General features: G+C 38.2%; 1 protein-coding gene across 2 annotated transcripts in view; it reads right to left on the reverse strand.

Moving 5' to 3' along the window:
- LOC124162040 (glycerol-3-phosphate phosphatase) overlaps window positions 1-19161 on the reverse strand; it is a 51612-nt gene that overhangs the window by 10617 nt on the left and 21834 nt on the right. For both annotated transcript variants that reach the window (XM_046538372.1, XM_046538370.1), the window contains one exon: window positions 6766-6907. In XM_046538372.1, the coding sequence (XP_046394328.1) occupies window positions 6766-6907 (142 nt within the window). The remainder of the gene's footprint in view (window positions 1-6765; window positions 6908-19161) is intronic.

Consider the following 19161-nt stretch of genomic DNA (forward strand, 5'->3'; position numbering starts at 1 on the left):
TTGATCTCTCTAATGAAGAAATTTAAACTTAGTTCTGTCCCTTATTGAAAATTTATATGCCAGAGATTATGGATTTCATGAAACATATTGCTTCTCAACAGTATATATATATAGTCATAAATAAGATGAGATAATTTAAAGTTATGAAATATCTGCTGCTAGCTAACAATTATATGGCTCAAATATTTTCGTGTCTGTTACACGAGTGGCACATGGATGAATATACCTCCTTATTGTGAACATTTTAATAAAACTGAAAATGCTCTATAAAAACACAAAAATCATCAAAGGAATTACCATGAATTGATCATAACAATGACATCATTGTGACAGAAGCCTCGTTATCGTTTTAATGAACACTGATGAATTTTTCTATTAGACAGTGGTTGGTTATAAATTCTGTTATTTAAATTATGGCCATGGTGAGTACTTTGAAAACGGGAAAGGCTTTGATTATTCACAACTTGCAGGCTGTTCCTAATTCCGTAGGGAACGCAGAGATGATAATAAATTAGCGTAGGGGCCATACTAACGCTAAGAAGATATATCTTACTGCAAAAGTATGATTAAAATTTATCGTCATTATGATTAAATTGTAGCCTCAAAATGTTCCTAAAATCGCTCTGGTGGCGTACTCAATAGAAAACCATTTCAATTGGTTTCACAATACAAATGAGAATCTTCGTTCTCGAATAATAAGCACAAACAAGGTTAATCTACCACTATTTCTTGCAAAGGGACTCCACCTTGATTCAATCCATTAACAAATAGTAATTCATTATCTCCGTGTAATTTATGGTTTACACAATTAACACTTATACTTGCCAAATATTCACAGATCGAGGCAAGTATTTTTATTTTAACGACACACTGATGATTGACCATAAGATCGTCAACGATTAAAACCGAAAATATTGGTGTCATCTTCGTTTTCAAAGCTAACCATCACTTCAAAACAAACGTAAACAATTCTTTCACCACTCTCCAACTCGATTTTTTTCAATTTTGACTTTCGTCTGTTTCACTTTTCGCGATCAATTGTTGGTATGAGAATTACAGTAGCTGCGCTTTCCTCTCGTTAAAGTTCCCATCAGCCAACCGGCGGTAGGATTTGCTTTATAAAACACAACCTCTCGTTAAACTCCACGTTACTGTAATCTCCACGTCAACTTAACGTGAGGTTTAACCAGACATTATAAAACCGGCCCTTAAGGTATCGAGGCCGAATTCCACAGATTAGCTTTGTGGAGGGCATGCAATCCGAGCGAGCAGCTGGAGAAATGACTAATATAAAATGACGATTATACCCGTGAAACACTACAGCTGCCCATTTCTATCACTATGATTACAGGATAAGGACCTTATTCTAGCAACTGCTAGATTAGGAGAGAAAAAATGTGATTTAAATGCACGTTTACAGCACTATTCATAACATCTTCTCAACCACAATGTCCATCATTTATTAATAACATTTTCCTCGCAGGAATGAATTGCCTCACGTTTGTATCCTGGCGTTTTATTCTGCTCTCAACCTTGCTGATATGGGACATGAAAATATCCTCACTTATCGTCAATTATTATCGATAATATAAGGGAAGATCGGCGACCAACTCCTTCTCCAACATGTTAAGCATGCTTATTCCAATGCTTTCATGCCCCCTTTCCAGCCAAGGCCAAGTTCAGCATTCCTTCTTTTTTCTTTTTTTTGCCTCTTTAATGTTCAAGAGGCCTGTTCAGACAATTTCGCCTGCTAAAAAAACAGAATCCTTACCTTCCACAAGTTTCCAAATTTGTTTACATAAATATCGTCTATCATTTGTTTTTGGTCCAAATGAGATGCATCGTGGGACACCCCCGTCCCGTTGCATACAAATTTTTGCATCAAAATATTTGGTCCAAAAATTTTGATGCAAATTTGACTGTGGGACACCGGCTAAAGATAGAAAGAAATTTGTTTCCAACGCTTACGAAATTTTAACAACAGCTGTCCTCCTCAAAACCCAAGATATAGTTGGATTTTGCGCAGAAAGAATGCAGCTTATTCTTTTCGGTAGCTCAGCCTTTTATTTCTCTTTACTTTAGAAAGGCACGTAAACTAGAACAACAATGGTGACAACAAACTGTTTACAAACATCAGCTGTTACTATATCTCCAACACCCCCACTTAACAGCTTATGTCGTCAGGCCCATTCCATTCCTTAATTCTTCAAATTTTATTTTTGGAAGTGGCTTCGTCAGTGCATCAGCAATCATGTCCTCACTCCTGCAGTAAACAAGCTGAATAACATTATTTTTCATTAAATCTCTTATAAAATGGTGCCGGACATCGATGTGCTTCGTTCTGGCACTAAATTTTTCAATTGAAGCTATTTTTATGCATCCCTGGTTGTCTTCATAGATTATTATTGGTTCATTCTGCACCTCCCCCAGATCATGCAGTAATTGTCGTAGCCAAACACCTTCCTGACTGGCAGATGCTGCAGAAACATACTCAGCCTCTGTTGTAGACAGAGCGACAGAAGACTGCTTCCTGCTGGACCAGGAAATTCCACTGTTTCCCAACTTAAAAATATATGCACTTGTAGATTTCCTATCTTGTATATCTCCACCCCAGTCGGCTTCTACATATCCAGTCAATTTAAGATCTTCACAGGCATAAATATTCAATGCCATATCACTGGTTTGCTTGAGATACCGCATTAGTTTCTTTAAAGCTTCCCAATCTCGCTGTCTGGGATTACTAACCGGTCTGCAGAGAATACTCATTGCTCCAGAAATATCTGGTCTAGTAGTTGTTGAAATATACAGAAGTGCCCCCACTGCTTCCCTATATTTGCCATTATTTGGCAAGGCATCATTCTCTCCTTTCAATTTGGGGTATTCAGGATCCATCGGTATAGATACACCTTTTGCATCTTCCATCCCGAACTTTTTCAATATTCCATCTACATATTTTGGATTTCTGATTTAACTGAAAACTTCCATCCTCTTTTCTCTGGATTTGTATTCCTAAATAGTTAGTTGCATCTCCCAAGTCTTTTACTTCAAAGTGATGATTCAACATTTGTCTTAGTTCCTTAATTTTATCTTCATTATCATGAATTATAATCAGGTCATCTACATAAATCAGAATATACATCCTTTTCTCATTTTCATTCTTCGTATAAAGACATGGATCTGCTAGGCTGCGCTGAAATCCTTTTTCAAGCAAAACATCATTTATTTTGACATTCCAAGCTCTTGCTGACTGCTTCAGTCCATATATTGATTTTTGAAGCTTGCAAACTAGCTTATCTTCAGTGGTTTTTGTGTAGCCCGGTGGTTGTTTCATGTATAATTCTTCTTCGATGTCGCCATTAAGAAATGCTGTTTTCACATCAAAATGTCGGACAAACAGCCTTCGTACTGCTGCTACGCTCATAAGGACTCTAAAGGTGCTTTGTCTTACAACTGGTGCAAAGGTTGAATCGTAGTCTTCTCCATATTTTTGAGAGTAACCTTTTGCAACAAGTCTTCCTTTTCGTCGACAAATATCTCCATTTGAATCATATTTTGTTTTGAACACCCATTTGCATCCAATGGCATGTTTTCCTTCAGGCAATTTAGTTAAAATCCATGTTTTATTTTCTTCGAGAGATTTTATTTCTTCACCAGCGGCTTTCATCCACTCCTCTCTTTCATTTGCAGGCAATTCCATTACCTCTTCTAAAGACTCTGGATCGGGCTTTGGGTTAATTTTAACAGTGTATGATAACCATTTTGGTGGCACCCCCTTGCATTCTCTTGATGATTTTCGAACTGGCTGATCTGTTCTGTCCATTTCCAGTTTGGTGTTATCATCTATCTTGGTGATTGGTATTTCTCTTTCTCTCATCAACCTATCATCCTGGTATGTATAACGCTCAGATGATTCTAGGTCGATATCCTTGATTAATTCCTCTTTATCTGTAACATTTTCATCAAATACTACAGTTCTGCTGATGATAATTCTATTCGTACTGGGTTGTAGGATCCTGTAACCTTTGGACGTTTCATTATATCCTACCATAATTCCTTTTTGAGCACGTGAATCCCACTTGCTCCGTTTTTCTTTGGGAAGATAAGCATAAGCTTTGCTTCCAAATACTCGTATATGCTGAAGATCAGGTTTTTCAGCAGTCCACAGCTCATATGGGGTTTTATCAATGGCTTTACTGGGCAAGCGATTTTGCAAATAGCATGCAGTCATGATAGCTTCTCCCCAATACTGTTTTGGCAAATTCGCATCTAGCAGCATGCATCGAGCTGATTCAACTAGAGAACGATTCTTTCTTTCTGCTATTCCATTCTGCTCAGGGCTGTATGGCACTGTGGTCTGAAACTCAATTCCTTCTTTCTTTAAAATATCCTGAGTTTTCTTTCCTATATATTCACCACCATTGTCCGTTCGCAGAATTTTTGGTTTTCTTCCGAATTTAGTAGAAACTGCTGCAACATATTCTTCCAATTTGATTGACACTTCTTCCTTTAAGCGTAGCAGATATACAGTTGTGTAATGAGAGTAATCATCAATAAATGTGAGAAAATAACGTTTCTTCCCTGGAGTTTCTGTACTCATTGGACCACAAATATCTGAGTGAATGAGTTCTAGGGGTCTTTGAGCTTTATAACTGCTTGTTTTGGGAAATGATTTCTTCGATAATTTTCCTTTTACACAGTCCCAACACCTCAAGAATTTATTGCAGTTATCAATTTCTATTCCTATAGCAAGTTTATCATCAATTAATCTTTTCACTGCAACTGGGTCTCTATGTCCAAGCCGCCTATGCCATAGATGAATACAATTCCGTTGATTCCCTAACTTTGCAGAATTAGCTATTTCTTGACATGATAATTTATAAAGATCACCATCAATCTTTCCCACAGCTTGCATTGTGCTTTTCTTATCAATTATGCAGTCATTCTCCTTGAAAGTCACCACATAACCTTCTTTAGCTAATTTCTTTACCGAGAGTAGGCTTCCTCGCAAATCAGGTACATACAGAACATCCTTCAATCTGTTTATTTGTCGGAGATATCTTGCAATTGAGGTATCCTTCACCTGTCCCTTCAATAGCAATGAATTCCCCATTGGCAACGATTACCTTTCCTTCTTTATTTCGACGAATTCTTGCAAAGAAGTCAATATCATTTGTCATGTGGCTCGTAGCGCCCGAATCTACGTACCATGAACAAAACGCAGTAGCATACGATGCGTTCAGGCTGGCATCTGTAGCACCTCGCGCCTCGTAACTGTCTTTTTCCTTTTTGAACTCTTTCATTTTTGCTTTCCATATTCTGCAATCCTTCTTTAAATGTCCCCGTTTCTTGCAAACGAAACACTCGCGAGTCTCTTTATAATTACTTCTTTCCGATCTGGATTCATGTGGTTTTCGTGTTTTCAAAGCTGACTCCGATTGCAGGTTGCGTGTTTCATCGCATATTATGGACTCATTCTTACGTGTGAATTCATCAATCAGTTTTCCTTTTACGTATTCTATTGTGAGTTCGTCATCTGGACGCGTATCAAGGGCTGTTACAAGGGTGCTATATTCATCTGTCAAACCACTAAGCAAGAGAGCAGCTATATTAAAATCTTTAATTTCTTCTCCGATGCTCCGCAAACGTTCGATTCGTTCTAATGTTGACTTTATATATTCTTGCATTGATTGACCCTTTTTAAGTTTCGATTGATAAAGTTTTCGAAGTAGATACAATTTATTGCTTAAATTGGCCCTTTCATGCACTTTTTGCAATTCTAACCACATTTCTCTGGCACTTTTACACTTGCAAATGTGTATTATCTGACCATCCTAGACACTAAGGGATATGGTACTTTGTGCTTTCGCGTCCTTTCCTTTCCATCCCGCCTCGGATTTTTCTGGTTTATCTTCATCAACTACTTTCCACGTACCTTCTCTTATTAGCACCATTCTCATCTTGAATTTCCATGCTTGATAATTATTATCATTTAGCTTCTGGACGATTATTCTTTCGCTATGAGCATCCGCTGACATCGTGAAAAATTAAATTGTCCGGATTCTGTTTCTTTTTCTTCTTTCACGATTTTACTTTCTATTACTGCGTTCTTCTTATCCTTGCGTAACCTCTGGGTCCATAACCAGTTGGATTTTGCGCAGAAAGAATGCAGCTTATTCTTTTCGGTAGCTCAGCCTTTTATTTCTCTTTACTTTAGAAAGGCACGTAAACTAGAACAACAATGGTGACAACAAACTGTTTACAAACATCAGCTGTTACTATATCTCCAAAAGATATAACATCCGAACCATCCATTGACCTATGCCAAGGAAGCTTTTTGAGAATAATAATGCAATAATAATAATAATAATTAAAGGCCAGGAAAACTTTTGCGGTCTCAGCAAAAAGTTAAATACTTTTATTTTGCATTCTCACACAACACAACAATCTAAACTAACATGCATTTTAATTTTGAAACATTCTCCTTCCATAGGTGTGGAAATAAATCATATCTTACCTGGCCATTATTTCATGAATAAACATTTTAATCACATCATATATGTATGTTCATTTTTCCCTGAAACCATAAGTTTAGCTATTGCATTGATTTCACTTTCCCAATTAACGTTCTGTCAATGATGTAAATAAATACTGGCAACAATGATAGCTTACTATTAAATTTATAGGTCATGTAAAATTTGCATGTAGCAATACGTCAATATGCACACTTTACTTTATGCCTGCCACTTTATCCAATGCATTTCTCACCGGTCTCCAATCATGAGCGTTCTCTGTGGATCAAGGGTGTGGAACTTGGCGATCGCATCAGCCACGTACGGATTTGGCTTCCCAAGCACCAGAGGGCTGCGGGCAGAGCAAGCCGTCACCGCGGCAACCAAACTACCTGTTCCTGAGAGAGACAAAAGAGGACCAATGACGACATTATTTAGTTTTCAGCCAAAATACACGGAGAGGGAAGACCACATCAGCCATCCTTTTATGCAGCGGCAGAAAATTTTAATGCAAAGCTCAGTGGCATTTCTTACAAAATTTTGTCCTCATCATACACTCCTACAACAAGAATTTTTAAACTACATACGCCTTGTAGAGGAGAAATTCAATCATATGCGTCGCAGTACAAACAACACGTAAATGCCTCAACTTAGGATTCTTCCTCAAATTTTCAGTACCATACTTTCGCCGACTATACTTTCACCAAAATGGAGTTTACACTTGTCATATAGGATATCTGCAAACACAACTGACATTTTGGATATTGCAACCCTTAAGAGCACAATCATTCAGGTGGTGCAGTGGGCAAAGTATCAAAGTAGCTATGAACACAGGTGGTTCTATGGATCAAATCGTGGTGATTGACGAATGATTGGGAGGGTGCACACACAATGAGGACAGACATCATTGAAACTTTGCAGAACCTCGTACGAGGTCCAGGGATGTCACATGATTGTTAGATACGTAAGCACTTGTTAATTTGTTGAAATATAACTCCTATCTCTACTGCAATAGGGGCAGTAGACTGTCAAGTGAATTTTGATCACCTTTTCTGCAACGTCCAGCCCTTCTTTCAGTACACCTCACCATTAACTGCAAGTGTGATGAACCACAGCCTCTGCTTCCTCCCCCTTTCCTAGGGAAGACTCTGTGGAGTTCATCAATCAAATGGAAAGAATGTACTTAAGCCACTTTGAAGTATCAGAGAAATTGGTTCTCTGTTTTCAATTCAGTATTGCAACGCTTTGCTGCAAACACATATTTGAATAAGAAAATAATTAAAAGCTAGAGCTCGATCAACTTCATGTCTATCTGAAAATAGGTTTAAAGGTCTTATAAATTCTACAACCTGACATGAATCAGAAATAGGAAAACTATGATTTTTATCTATAGCCAAGTTCGTGTGACAACTTCAAAGATTAAAAATATTCAATTTGTTGGAAAGTAACTCCATGATTGAGTAAGTAGGATAGGATTACCTAATTTTATTTTTAGAGTTTTTATCCATTCGTATCAAAAATCAAATATTAATTATATTTTGACTCAATATATAATTAATCAGAGATGCACGAATAGTACCCACGAATAACTCGAATACTAGAAATTATTCTATATTTTAGATCTCAAATAATTATGCTAAAGTTACCATCTCGAATACCTCGAATAGTTTGAATTTCACGTCATACACTATCACACGCACGCCGTTGATAGTTGACTCAGAAAAATGTAGAGAACTCTAGTCATTTAGTGCATGCAGCACCATTTTAGGAAAGTTGACAAACTACATCAAATTCATGGATTAGAGCGATGAAAAGAGTTCGACGTGGGGAACCAAAAATGATTGGGTGAAAAAATCCAAAAATCCCTGGTTTCCCCCACCAGGAGAATCTCAGTGCCGTGGGATAGTAACTACGTAGCAAATTCCCAAAATCCGCTACCCCCTCCATCCATCAGCCCTCGGCCCCTCCTCCGACATCTTCCTCCTCTCCGAAATCAAACAAAAGGCCTCAGCTCACGCAGGGTTTGTATTATGAAGACCATAAATCAAAAGCTTTAAAAGAAAATATCAAGTTACAGGAGAGTAATAGAATCGTGTTTCACCCTTCCCTCTTTCTCCCCCACTGACCTTTTTCTGCCTACATGCTTCGCATTTCCCCATTTCTGGAGGTCAACTGCTGCATGAGTTGTCTATTAACCCAAAAGGTGTCTAACAATGACTTTTGGCAAGCACACCTTTATTGGATTGAAATATTAGTAATGTGTGCGTGATTTAAAAAAGAATAAAACCAAACATGACGTATTTATGACTTTATTTCAGCATTTTTCGCAAGGAAATTAATGTCAAAATACGACGGAGACTTAGCATTCTGGCAAAACTCAATATCCTCGCAGCTGAGCTTCTAGTAAGTTGATGCAGTATTTTTTTCCGAAAACATATTTCAAGTTACAATTTATGAGTTATGCTATAAATCTCTATTGTCACAGACGAAGGGATATTTGGTTTCTCCCTGATAGCAATTTGAATTCATCTGTTTATCTCGTGAGAACTTCCAAAGATGGACTGAAAATAGTTGAAGAAGAAGAAAATACGGTGGAGAAGCGCGTGTATTTTGCAAAACACCTCGGATTGTCCGCTAGCACTTGACAGTAGGATTGGTGCTAAAGCTACCTGTTGAAAATAAGAATTTGGATGAAGCCGAATATCAAATGGGCGTGCCGCTGAAATGGAATAAGAATGCATACATCACACAGAAATCCATCGTAGCAATGTAAATGCCGAGACGGCATGAAATCATTTTTTTGCGAGGTGGTGTGTCGCCTTAGGATATTCGAAAGAGATTTTAGTTGAATCAACTATATCGCCAAATTGTTTCCGTAAAATTAAAATATTCCATTAATCAGCAAAATTCCTGTTTGAATCCTTTAAAGGAAATCACAATTACTCACCAAAATCCTGAGTTTTACAGCTGCATAGGCAACCTAGTCAAACATTCCTGCATTCATCATTTTTGTGTCAATCCCCTAGATAAACGATAGATCGAAGTTCCACTGTAGACCTTTTTATTTATACATTCATCAAGAGAAATAGAAGAAGAAACATACGTTTAATACGCTTTGCGCAATTCTAGTATTTGAGGTATTCGAATATTCGAGCAAATATTTAATATTCAAATTCGATATACAAGTTTGAGAAATCTGCTATTCGACCCATCTCTATAATTAATATTTGATTTTGATAGAAATCAAGAAATGATACATTTTCCACATAAATTTTATCGATGTATATTCTTGTATTAATTTCCTTCAATCGAACTGAAGACAAAAGCAGGATAGATTTCGAAACTGTCGTCACTCGCAACAGACAAATGCAACTGGAGTAACCAGAAAAATGCACCCATTGTTGGCCTGACGCCAATAAAGCTTAATGCATATTATTCATTACCATTGGTAAATGAAGAGCAAACTTAGTGCATGTCCACAGTAATTTTATTTGGTACGACGCGTTTCAGCGACCTTACTTCGCTATCATCAGGTACAAAATGCCATATTTTCGTCAAGAAGTCATATATATATATACAATCATGCAAATGGGAGGGGTATATTTATGAGTCGGCGGAAGTGGGAGAGGGTTTGGGGGGGTAAAGGATGGGGGAAGGGGGTGGGGAGGTGGTTGGGATACGTAAGGATTTGGAGTTCGGTTGAAGGTTTTGAGAGGGGGGAGGGCTAACAACGGGGAATGACTCAGGAACTCAATGTCATTCAAAAGATTTTCCTTGCGTTTTCTCCTACTGGTAATTTCCCATTGCTCGAGTGCGTCGAGCCGACGTCCTTTTCCTTCGAAGGCCAGTATTTTAGGCTGGAAACTGCATGAATGGTTCTCGTTGATAAGGTGAGTGGCTAGCTGGGATTTGGTGTCTTTCTTATCAAAACATCTTTTGTGCTCTGCTGTCCTTACTTTGAAATTCCGACCAGTTTGTCCTACATATGTTGAATCACATGAGTCGCAGCTGATTGCATAAATGCCGGATCTTAAAAGAGGGTCCAATTTATCTAATGATTTGTCAAATAATTTTTTAAGCGTCACTAGGGAATAAAAACAGAATTTAAAACGGTCTCTCGGGAAGCACTTGGAAACTTTGTATGACTCTTTACCTACGTATGGTAGCTTCACCCACTTCTTTGTGTTTGAGGTCTGCTTAAGGTCTGTGATTTCTTTAATGGCATTTTTCCTTCGTGAATTCTGCAATATCCTTTCAATTAGATACCCATCGTAGCCGTTAACAGTAGCAATGTGATGAATGTGGTTTAGTTCTTTGGCAAAGGACTCCCGTGAAAGTGGAATATTCATGAGTCTATTAATCATAGAGTGGAATGCTGCCATTTTGTGACTGAAGGCATGGCACGAATCAGATGGAATGACCATATCTGTAGATGTCGGCTTTCTAAAGATGTCAAATATATGTTTATCCCCGAATATAGATATTTGCAAATCTAAAAAACTTAAACTTCCATCTGTATCTTTCTCCATCGTGAAATTAATGTTTTTATGGCATGAGTTTAAAAGGTTTAAGAAATTATTGGCTTGCCGTAAGCTTCCGGTCCAACAACATAAAATATCATCGACATATCGAAACCAATAAAATACGTTCTTTACAAGTGAGTCATTGGAGTTAAAAATCTTTCTTTCAAAATTGTCCATAAAAATTTCGGCTAGTAATGGGGAAGGGGGGACCCCATTGATAAGCCTTCGTCTTGTTGATAAAATATACTATTAAAAAGAAAGTAATTTTGTTTAACACATACCTCCAAAAGAATGGCCAATTCTTGTATGGCAACTGGGTTTGCTTGTGAATTGTTGAGGATATTTTTGGCCATTTCTAAGGCTTCTTTCACGGGTATGGAAGTGAAAAGGTTCTTAACGTCAAAGGAAATTAGTTTGGCGTTCCGGGGTAACTTGATGGGTTTAAGTTTTTCGGCAAGTACTGTAGAGTTTTTTATACTGAATTTAGGGGTAAACTTAGTGAGCTGACGGAATAGGTGATTAATTCTATGCAAAAGTTTATGTGTTGGAGATCCAACACCGGAAACCACTGGTCGTATGGGAATATTTGATTTACGGATTTTTGGGAGTCCATATAACCTAGGAGGAAGGGGATTCATTTGTAACAAGTGATGTTTGTAACACTGTGTGAGTACACCAGGGCACGCGTTGATTGCTTCTTTCACTTCCTTTTGTAGCACTTTGGTGGGGTCACTGCGAGGAACTGAGAATGAATTCTCACGGATGAAGGAGAGGCACTTGTCCACGTTATCTTTCCTATTGAGGATCACAGTACTATTGCCTTTATCTGATTTGATCACTACTAGGTCTTCACTGTTAATTGTCCGGCAAATAGACTTAATTACATTATTGTTATTTCGTTTATCTGATTTACATCGAGATTTGTTGTTGAAGGAGTCAATGAGATTATTAGCACATAATTGTTTGGTGCCCAATGGCTCTCTACAAAGGGCCACTTCACAATGTATCGAGAGCTGTTTAAAAGAATCAAAAGTTTTTGGGGTGAGGGAAAACTTCAGACCTTTGTCTAGTACTCCTTGTTCCTGTGGTGAGAACTTGTGCGAAGAAAGGTTGATGGTTCTGGGATGAAACTGGAGGGTGGTTCCCCTTGGCAAGACCGGTGCCACGAACGGGATGGATGGCTTTCGGTCCTGGATGAGGCGGCTCAGCTTGCTGTTGATGGTGTCCTTCTTCTTCTGGGTGATGATGCTGGAACGTTGTCTTACGTTGTCATCAAGCGTAGAAAATTGCACTGGATGTAGACTGGTGGCCAATTCTGAGTGTAGGACGTACAGGTAATGAGATCAAGCGTCTCTTCTCCCGTACCAGATCTTCATCTCCTGCTGGACCCACACTTTCCTGGCCACTTGCACTGCTTGCTTAGCCGCTGGTGACTCCAAGCGGCATCTGATGTTGACATATCTGGGCGTAACTCCAAAGGATAAGCATTGGGCATTGAAAAAAATATTCAATCCCGCTATTTGAAACTTGACGAACAACTTGGAAAATAACTTCGCCTGGTGTGCCGTACTGGCGTTACAGATGTATTCAACGGTGTTCAAATTCTATTTTTATTCCCTAGTGACGCTTAAAAAATTATTTGACAAATCATTAGATAAATTGGACCCTCTTTTAAGATCCGGCATTTATGCAATCAGCTGCGACTCATGTGATTCAACATATGTAGGACAAACTGGTCGGAATTTCAAAGTAAGGACAGCAGAGCACAAAAGATGTTTTGATAAGAAAGACACCAAATCCCAGCTAGCCACTCACCTTATCAACGAGAACCATTCATGCAGTTTCCAGCCTAAAATACTGGCCTTCGAAGGAAAAGGACGTCGGCTCGACGCACTCGAGCAATGGGAAATTACCAGGAGGAGAAAACGCAAGGAAAATCTTTTGAATGACATTGAGTTCCTGAGTCATTCCCCGTTGTTAGCCCTCCCCCCTCTCAAAACCTTCAACCGAACTCCAAATCCTTACGTATCCCAACCACCTCCCCACCCCCTTCCCCCATCCTTTACCCCCCCAAACCCTCTCCCACTTCCGCCGACTCATAAATATACCCCTCCCATTTGCATGATTGTATATATATTAGTGATGGGTCGATTCCAAAATTTTATCGATTCCGATCCCGATTCCGATTCTGACATTTCGATTCCGGTTCTACCGATACCGATTCCATCGATTCTGATGCCATAGGCTCCAAGAAAAATATCACTTAATTCCAGGCAACAAGAAAACCACTTCTAAAAATATTACTCTGTGAAAGAGTCAGTTGACAAAAGCATCTTTCAAATAATCACTATGTAATTAAAATTTAATAGCTTAATTTCAAAACAGAACATACCTGAGTACAGAAATTTTCATAGCTGTAATAAAGATTACATACTACGTATATGAATCATGTAATATTTGGCCCTTTCAAATTCTCAAGCAGAAAAACCAATTATTCTACATGCTCAGCCAGCAGGTTTTGACGTCTCCATGTTACAGTATTACTGCCTGCCTGAAAATTGCCTTTTGCTACACATGTGTGTTATTGGGCAAGTACTTTCCCACCAAAATTGCAAGATTTCGGAGACTTTGGAATTTTTATTAAAAATTATATCAACGATTTTTTGGATCTTGAATCTTCATGGAATTCAAGTGGTCGAAGCGAACAACTATAGAACTAAACTTTAGTTTTGTAGAGCCAAAAAAAATGCTATACTTCTCACGTCATTTAATCAACCTTAAAATCTCTTGCTTTTTTTAAGTTCAATAAAGAAACTAAACGCTACAAATGAATATCACATCGGACGGTCGCAGTAATAAAAAAGGCTAAAAGAGCCTTGTGGTGTGAAAACTCCCCCTACCGCGCGACTCACCTCGGCGAAGGTGGAAAAGGAAAAAGGGTATCGGTTGTTGCCTTTCACGGAAATAGTTCTTTTTTCTCTCTCTTAAGCATGCTGACTTAATCTCTTCACTTTACTTCAATACCCGAGGCATATTTCTTATGCGTGGGATGGTTCCAAAAAATACCCAATCCTTAGTATTTTCACTCGAGTAATGCGCTAAATGGTCAAGTCGATCTATATATAATCCTTTTTAACATCCTCAGTTTAGTGTTTTAAGTCTATAAAGACGATTATCTATGCTTTAAATGACGATTTTCAAGACTAATGTTTTAAAAAACTTGAAAAATCGGCCTCAGTTACCGAGCCTTAAAGTTCCGCAACGTGTAGCTCAGCCTTGACGCGCGATTGAAAAATCGCTCTTATTTCCTTCGTCGCAAACTTTTTTTTCAAGATTTCTTATTAGTACTCTTTATAAATCTCTACTTTATATTGTGGTACAAATTTTCCGAGTTATATTTTTCGTAAACGAAAGATAATGTCTACTTTATGTCAAATTTCACGTGAAAAACGGGTCGGCCATTTTGCGTTGTAAAACCCGACAGATGAGAGCCAAAATCTTCGAAAGTCATTGAAAGTATAGGCAAAGCACCAGATCAAAGGAATATTGCGTTTTATATTCCATAAAACTCACACCAACGCAAAACCACTTGGATAAATTCAAAGATTTTTTTAGGAAAAACGATATCTCGCGTGGCATTGAAAAATTGGTCATGCTTGGGCCTCTGTATCTCACTAAAGGTTCGTATTTATATGAAATGGCATATAAAGCAATATTTGGTAATGATGTATGAGTATTTATGCTGAGTTTCAAGTCTCTATCCCCAAAAAGGTCATTTTGGACTTTATTCCAGCTTTTTCCGATTTCAGACCAGTGTGCTCCGGGTAGGAAGACGATCGGCCGCCGCGGCTGGCGTAAAGGTATTCGGCGCCCACGTCGACAACTATAGTGTATTCGGCAAGCTGAAACTACCAGGCCAAGGCATTAGAATGACTTATCGGCTTTAAAAACTGCATTATTACATGAGTTTCATGATAGCGCTTCCTGTCGGCAGATTGCTGGACTTACTAGCCTCGAAAGCACTGTAACCTTAACTACTCGACTCGACATTCGTAATGCGACTCGAAACGCTCGAGTCGAGTACTAACTACTCGATCGACCTGAATTTTTGAGTACTCGCACATCCCAAGAAGATATGTGTTTTGTTATTACGATTACGTGGCGCGAAAATTCAAATGACTGTTGGAAACGCGGTCGTTTATTTTGTTGTTTGAAGTACTACTGGAATCGGAATCGATTTTTCGCCTTGGCAAGTACTCGTTTTCGATTCCGGTTCTTGGCCGAGAATCGAGGAATCGAAGAATCGAGGAATCGAACCGACCCATCACTAATATATATATATGACTTCTTGACGAAAATATGGCATTTTGTACCTGATGATAGCGAAGTAAGGTCGCTGAAACGCGTCGTACCAAATAAAATTACTGTGGACATGCACTAAGTTTGCTCTTCATTTACCATTGTATCATTATGTTCCACAACATCTCGCCGAACACCGTTGAATACATTCATTACCATTAGTCAGCTACCCTAAGATTACTTTGACGCAGCTCTCCATCTTTCTCTCCTATCCGTTACCCTTTCCATAGCAACGTATTTCTTCTCTTTTACATCCTTAATAACCCTTTGTCCTATTTTAATTCATTTGGGGCCATCCCTTGCCCTTCTCCCTTCCACCTGTCCTTCGACGATCATCTTCAGCAGGCATCTCATAATGTGGCCAACTAAGTTGTCCCGTCCTCTGCTTTAGGTTTTTAGAATACTTCTCTTTTCTCCCACACTCCTTAGCACTTGTTCATTACTTCACAGTCAATCCATCTAATCTTCATCACTATTCAGTAGCACCACATTTCGAATGCTTCCACTCTTGACTTCTCTGCTGCTGTCAACATCCAAGCCTCCCTTTCATAGAGAAAAATACTCCATACGTAGCATCTGATGGATTGTTTCCTTACTTCTAAGCTTATATTCTTAGCTGTAAGAAGGTTCTTCTTTTTATAGAAAGGCCTCTTCACTTGCACCTTCTACTATTTCTTTCTTCGTTTGTCCATTAATTGTAATTCGGATTTCTAGATAACAGAACTCTTTTACGCCTTCAATGTTATGCTTTCCTAGGTCAATCTTTGCCTTAAGGGTGTTCTATACCTCCGCGAAAAACGGCTCTGCAGACTTCAGGTTGCTCGCCATTTGCTCGCTTATTATACACTCTGGAGAGAACTTGTTTTGGATATGGTTTAAGCTAAGACTATTGTTCTCGGCAAGCGAAAAAAAAATATTTGAAAAGCATTTGTTAATTAGTTATTGGCGCTGAAAAACACAATAAAACGCCTGTTTTCTCGATGTAATTCTACCACGTAGAAAGCGCGATTTGAATTTTTTTTTTCGGGAAATGAGAACATTCTTCCTTCTTCTTGGAAATAAGATACGTTTCATCAATGTGATCTTTGTAATAACCACGCTATAGCCTAATTTCCCGAGCGTGTTTTCTCAACGTCAAGCGCCTACGATCTTTTCTTCCATGGCGCTGCTGTATGACCCCCCACTCTCGGTGAAAGAGCTTCTCACCCCACAGCAGTCTCTCTCACTACCTCCCCTCCATCGTCTCTTGGGTCCCCTCCTTCTGTTTTTTTTTCCTCTATGCTTTCCTCGACCTAAGAAGCCCGTCGGACCCAGCACGCCAACAGTTTTCTTTTCGTTATTATCCGAAGCCCTGTGTTCTTGTGTTGCGAGCGGCATGTTTGAAACGGGGCTAGCGCGAGTTTTCAAGTTTTCTGTTCTTATGCATGGAAAGTGAAAGGAAATCAAAGAGGAAGCATATCTTATGTGGGAAGGTGGAAAAGAAGTACTAGGAATAATGGTGAATATATAAATCCTTTTGAAGTGTGCTTCATTAATAATAGTTTGTACATCTTTAGACACGTATTTTCATCCACGTAAAATCTCTAATAACGTGATGCAGCTAATAAATAGACTATCAAATTATTTTAACCATTTTAGTCATTACAAACCTGCAACAATAGATGTTATTTACACTGCAGAAGGAGAAACTGCTTTTAAGTAAGTACCTCTCGATAATGTATTGGCTATGACTATAATATATTAATTTTTTGTAACCAAGCATTGAAAATAAGATGAATATAGAGAATATACTGCACATTATCAATTAGATTCTAGGTTACACCATTGCCTTTTAAGTTCTCGCAGACGATAATCAAGAATAAATATTTCACCGAGTAGGTAATATAACGTGCATATCTTCATTTCGTGTCTAAATATTTTCAAAAGTAACCGTTATGTCATCAAAACACGATATGAAAAGTATCACGCTGGTTTATTTGTCTTGCATTTCCGACATATATGTTTCTCGATAACTTGCAACCGAGGGGGAAAACTTCGAAAAGTTATTTTCTTATAAAATATTCTTATCATTAAAATTACTATTATTAATTATTACGTGAGTCACCCAAAAGAAAGAATTTGAACTTGAACCACCGTATCACTAAGCAGGGGTTGATGTTTGGTCGATGTAATACAGCGATGACGTCAAGATAACCGAATTTAATCGTTAACTATCTCCTATTTACGAAAATATGCTTGTTGTATGCAAAAAATAGATACACGAGATCCTGCATGCGAACCAGTTTTACAAGTATAAGGCAAGAATTTTACTTGTGTAGCAGGAATGACGAGAAAACAAACAATACACACGGATAAAACTTGAATGTGGGATATTTATTTCGCTCAAGTGAAGTTATGCAAACTAACTTCGCGGTATATCTCTCACCAACAACCTGTTTCACGTGCTGCTTACACTCTTCTGAGCGATTGATTCTCTCAATGAATGGTTCTCACTACAGGTCGTAATGAACCGAAACTCTGATGATGAATGCAACATTTCTCGGAAGTGGGCGGCAACTTCCGCGATTTTTCAATTCTAATTTTTGTGAGAATGACTGAACGAGGTAGTTAGTTTTTTTTACCCATCCATCGACCGAATTATTAACTAAAATTACGATTTCGTGTCAGAGTAAACGACCACATTGCGATATAAATATGCGAGACTTCATATAAAATACTAGTGCACAGGTTCAGGTAGACTCATTATATTTAACTGTTGAAATTCTTCGGCATAATAATGCTTCTAGAAATTTATGACAAATAAATGTAATTTCATTAAAAATTCTTCAGTTTAGAATGATACTAACATCACCGCAGCGCGGTTGTAGTCTTTGGAAAGAAACTAAAATTTCTCAGGAGCATTACCCGATCAATTTTTCTCTACCCCTCAGTACACTGTATGACCCTTCCGGGATGGAACCCTGCATTGAAGTTAGGTCTTCTACTTGATATGTTTCCCATTTTATTAATTCCGAAGGGAATTTTAGTTCTTATACTCCACTATTATTTAACATGAATGAGAATACATATATACCAAGACTGTTATTTGCCACGAAAAAAACATTTCGCTTAGCCGCGATTCAAACCCAGATCCTCCCGATTTCCGGTCAGCTAGATTACCAAGTAATTTTTTTTCTTGGCGAATCTTAGACACAAGTAAAAGGAGAATTTCATATTCAAGGAAAAAGGTTGCTTCGAGGTATAATTGGTAGCATATTTGACCGGCCATCGGGGATATCCGGGTTCGAATCCCAGGTTAGTCAAATGATTTTTTCATGTCGATTATCATACTTATTTAACTATGCACTCGTGCGCGTGACTGCGTACGAAGTTGCTTTTTCGACGCAGTACTTTGTATGAGTGAGAGCACAAAACCTTTTGCATGTGACGCAGGAGTATCCTCTTTCACAAATAACTGTAACCACTGTACGATAGATAATATTTAGTTGCCGTTCCATGCTTAACAACTTTATTTGGTAGAATGATTAATGATTTTCAAACGCTCTACATAAAAACTTATACTTAATTCAACTTACAAATAAAATCCGAAGATTCAAACGTTATGGAGCGGAATTTTTCCATATTGAAACAAACACTTGCAATTTTCCACGATTATAAGAAAAGTTATTGTGACCTAGATTTCAATGATATAACAACATCTTCAACGTACAAATGGCGTGTTATTCATTCAATGTATCTTCTTGGGACTAAGTTATGTCTGATTCCGAACT

Source organism: Ischnura elegans, chromosome 7, assembly GCF_921293095.1.
Source record: "Ischnura elegans chromosome 7, ioIscEleg1.1, whole genome shotgun sequence".
In the NCBI taxonomy this organism is placed as follows: domain Eukaryota; kingdom Metazoa; phylum Arthropoda; class Insecta; order Odonata; family Coenagrionidae; genus Ischnura; species Ischnura elegans.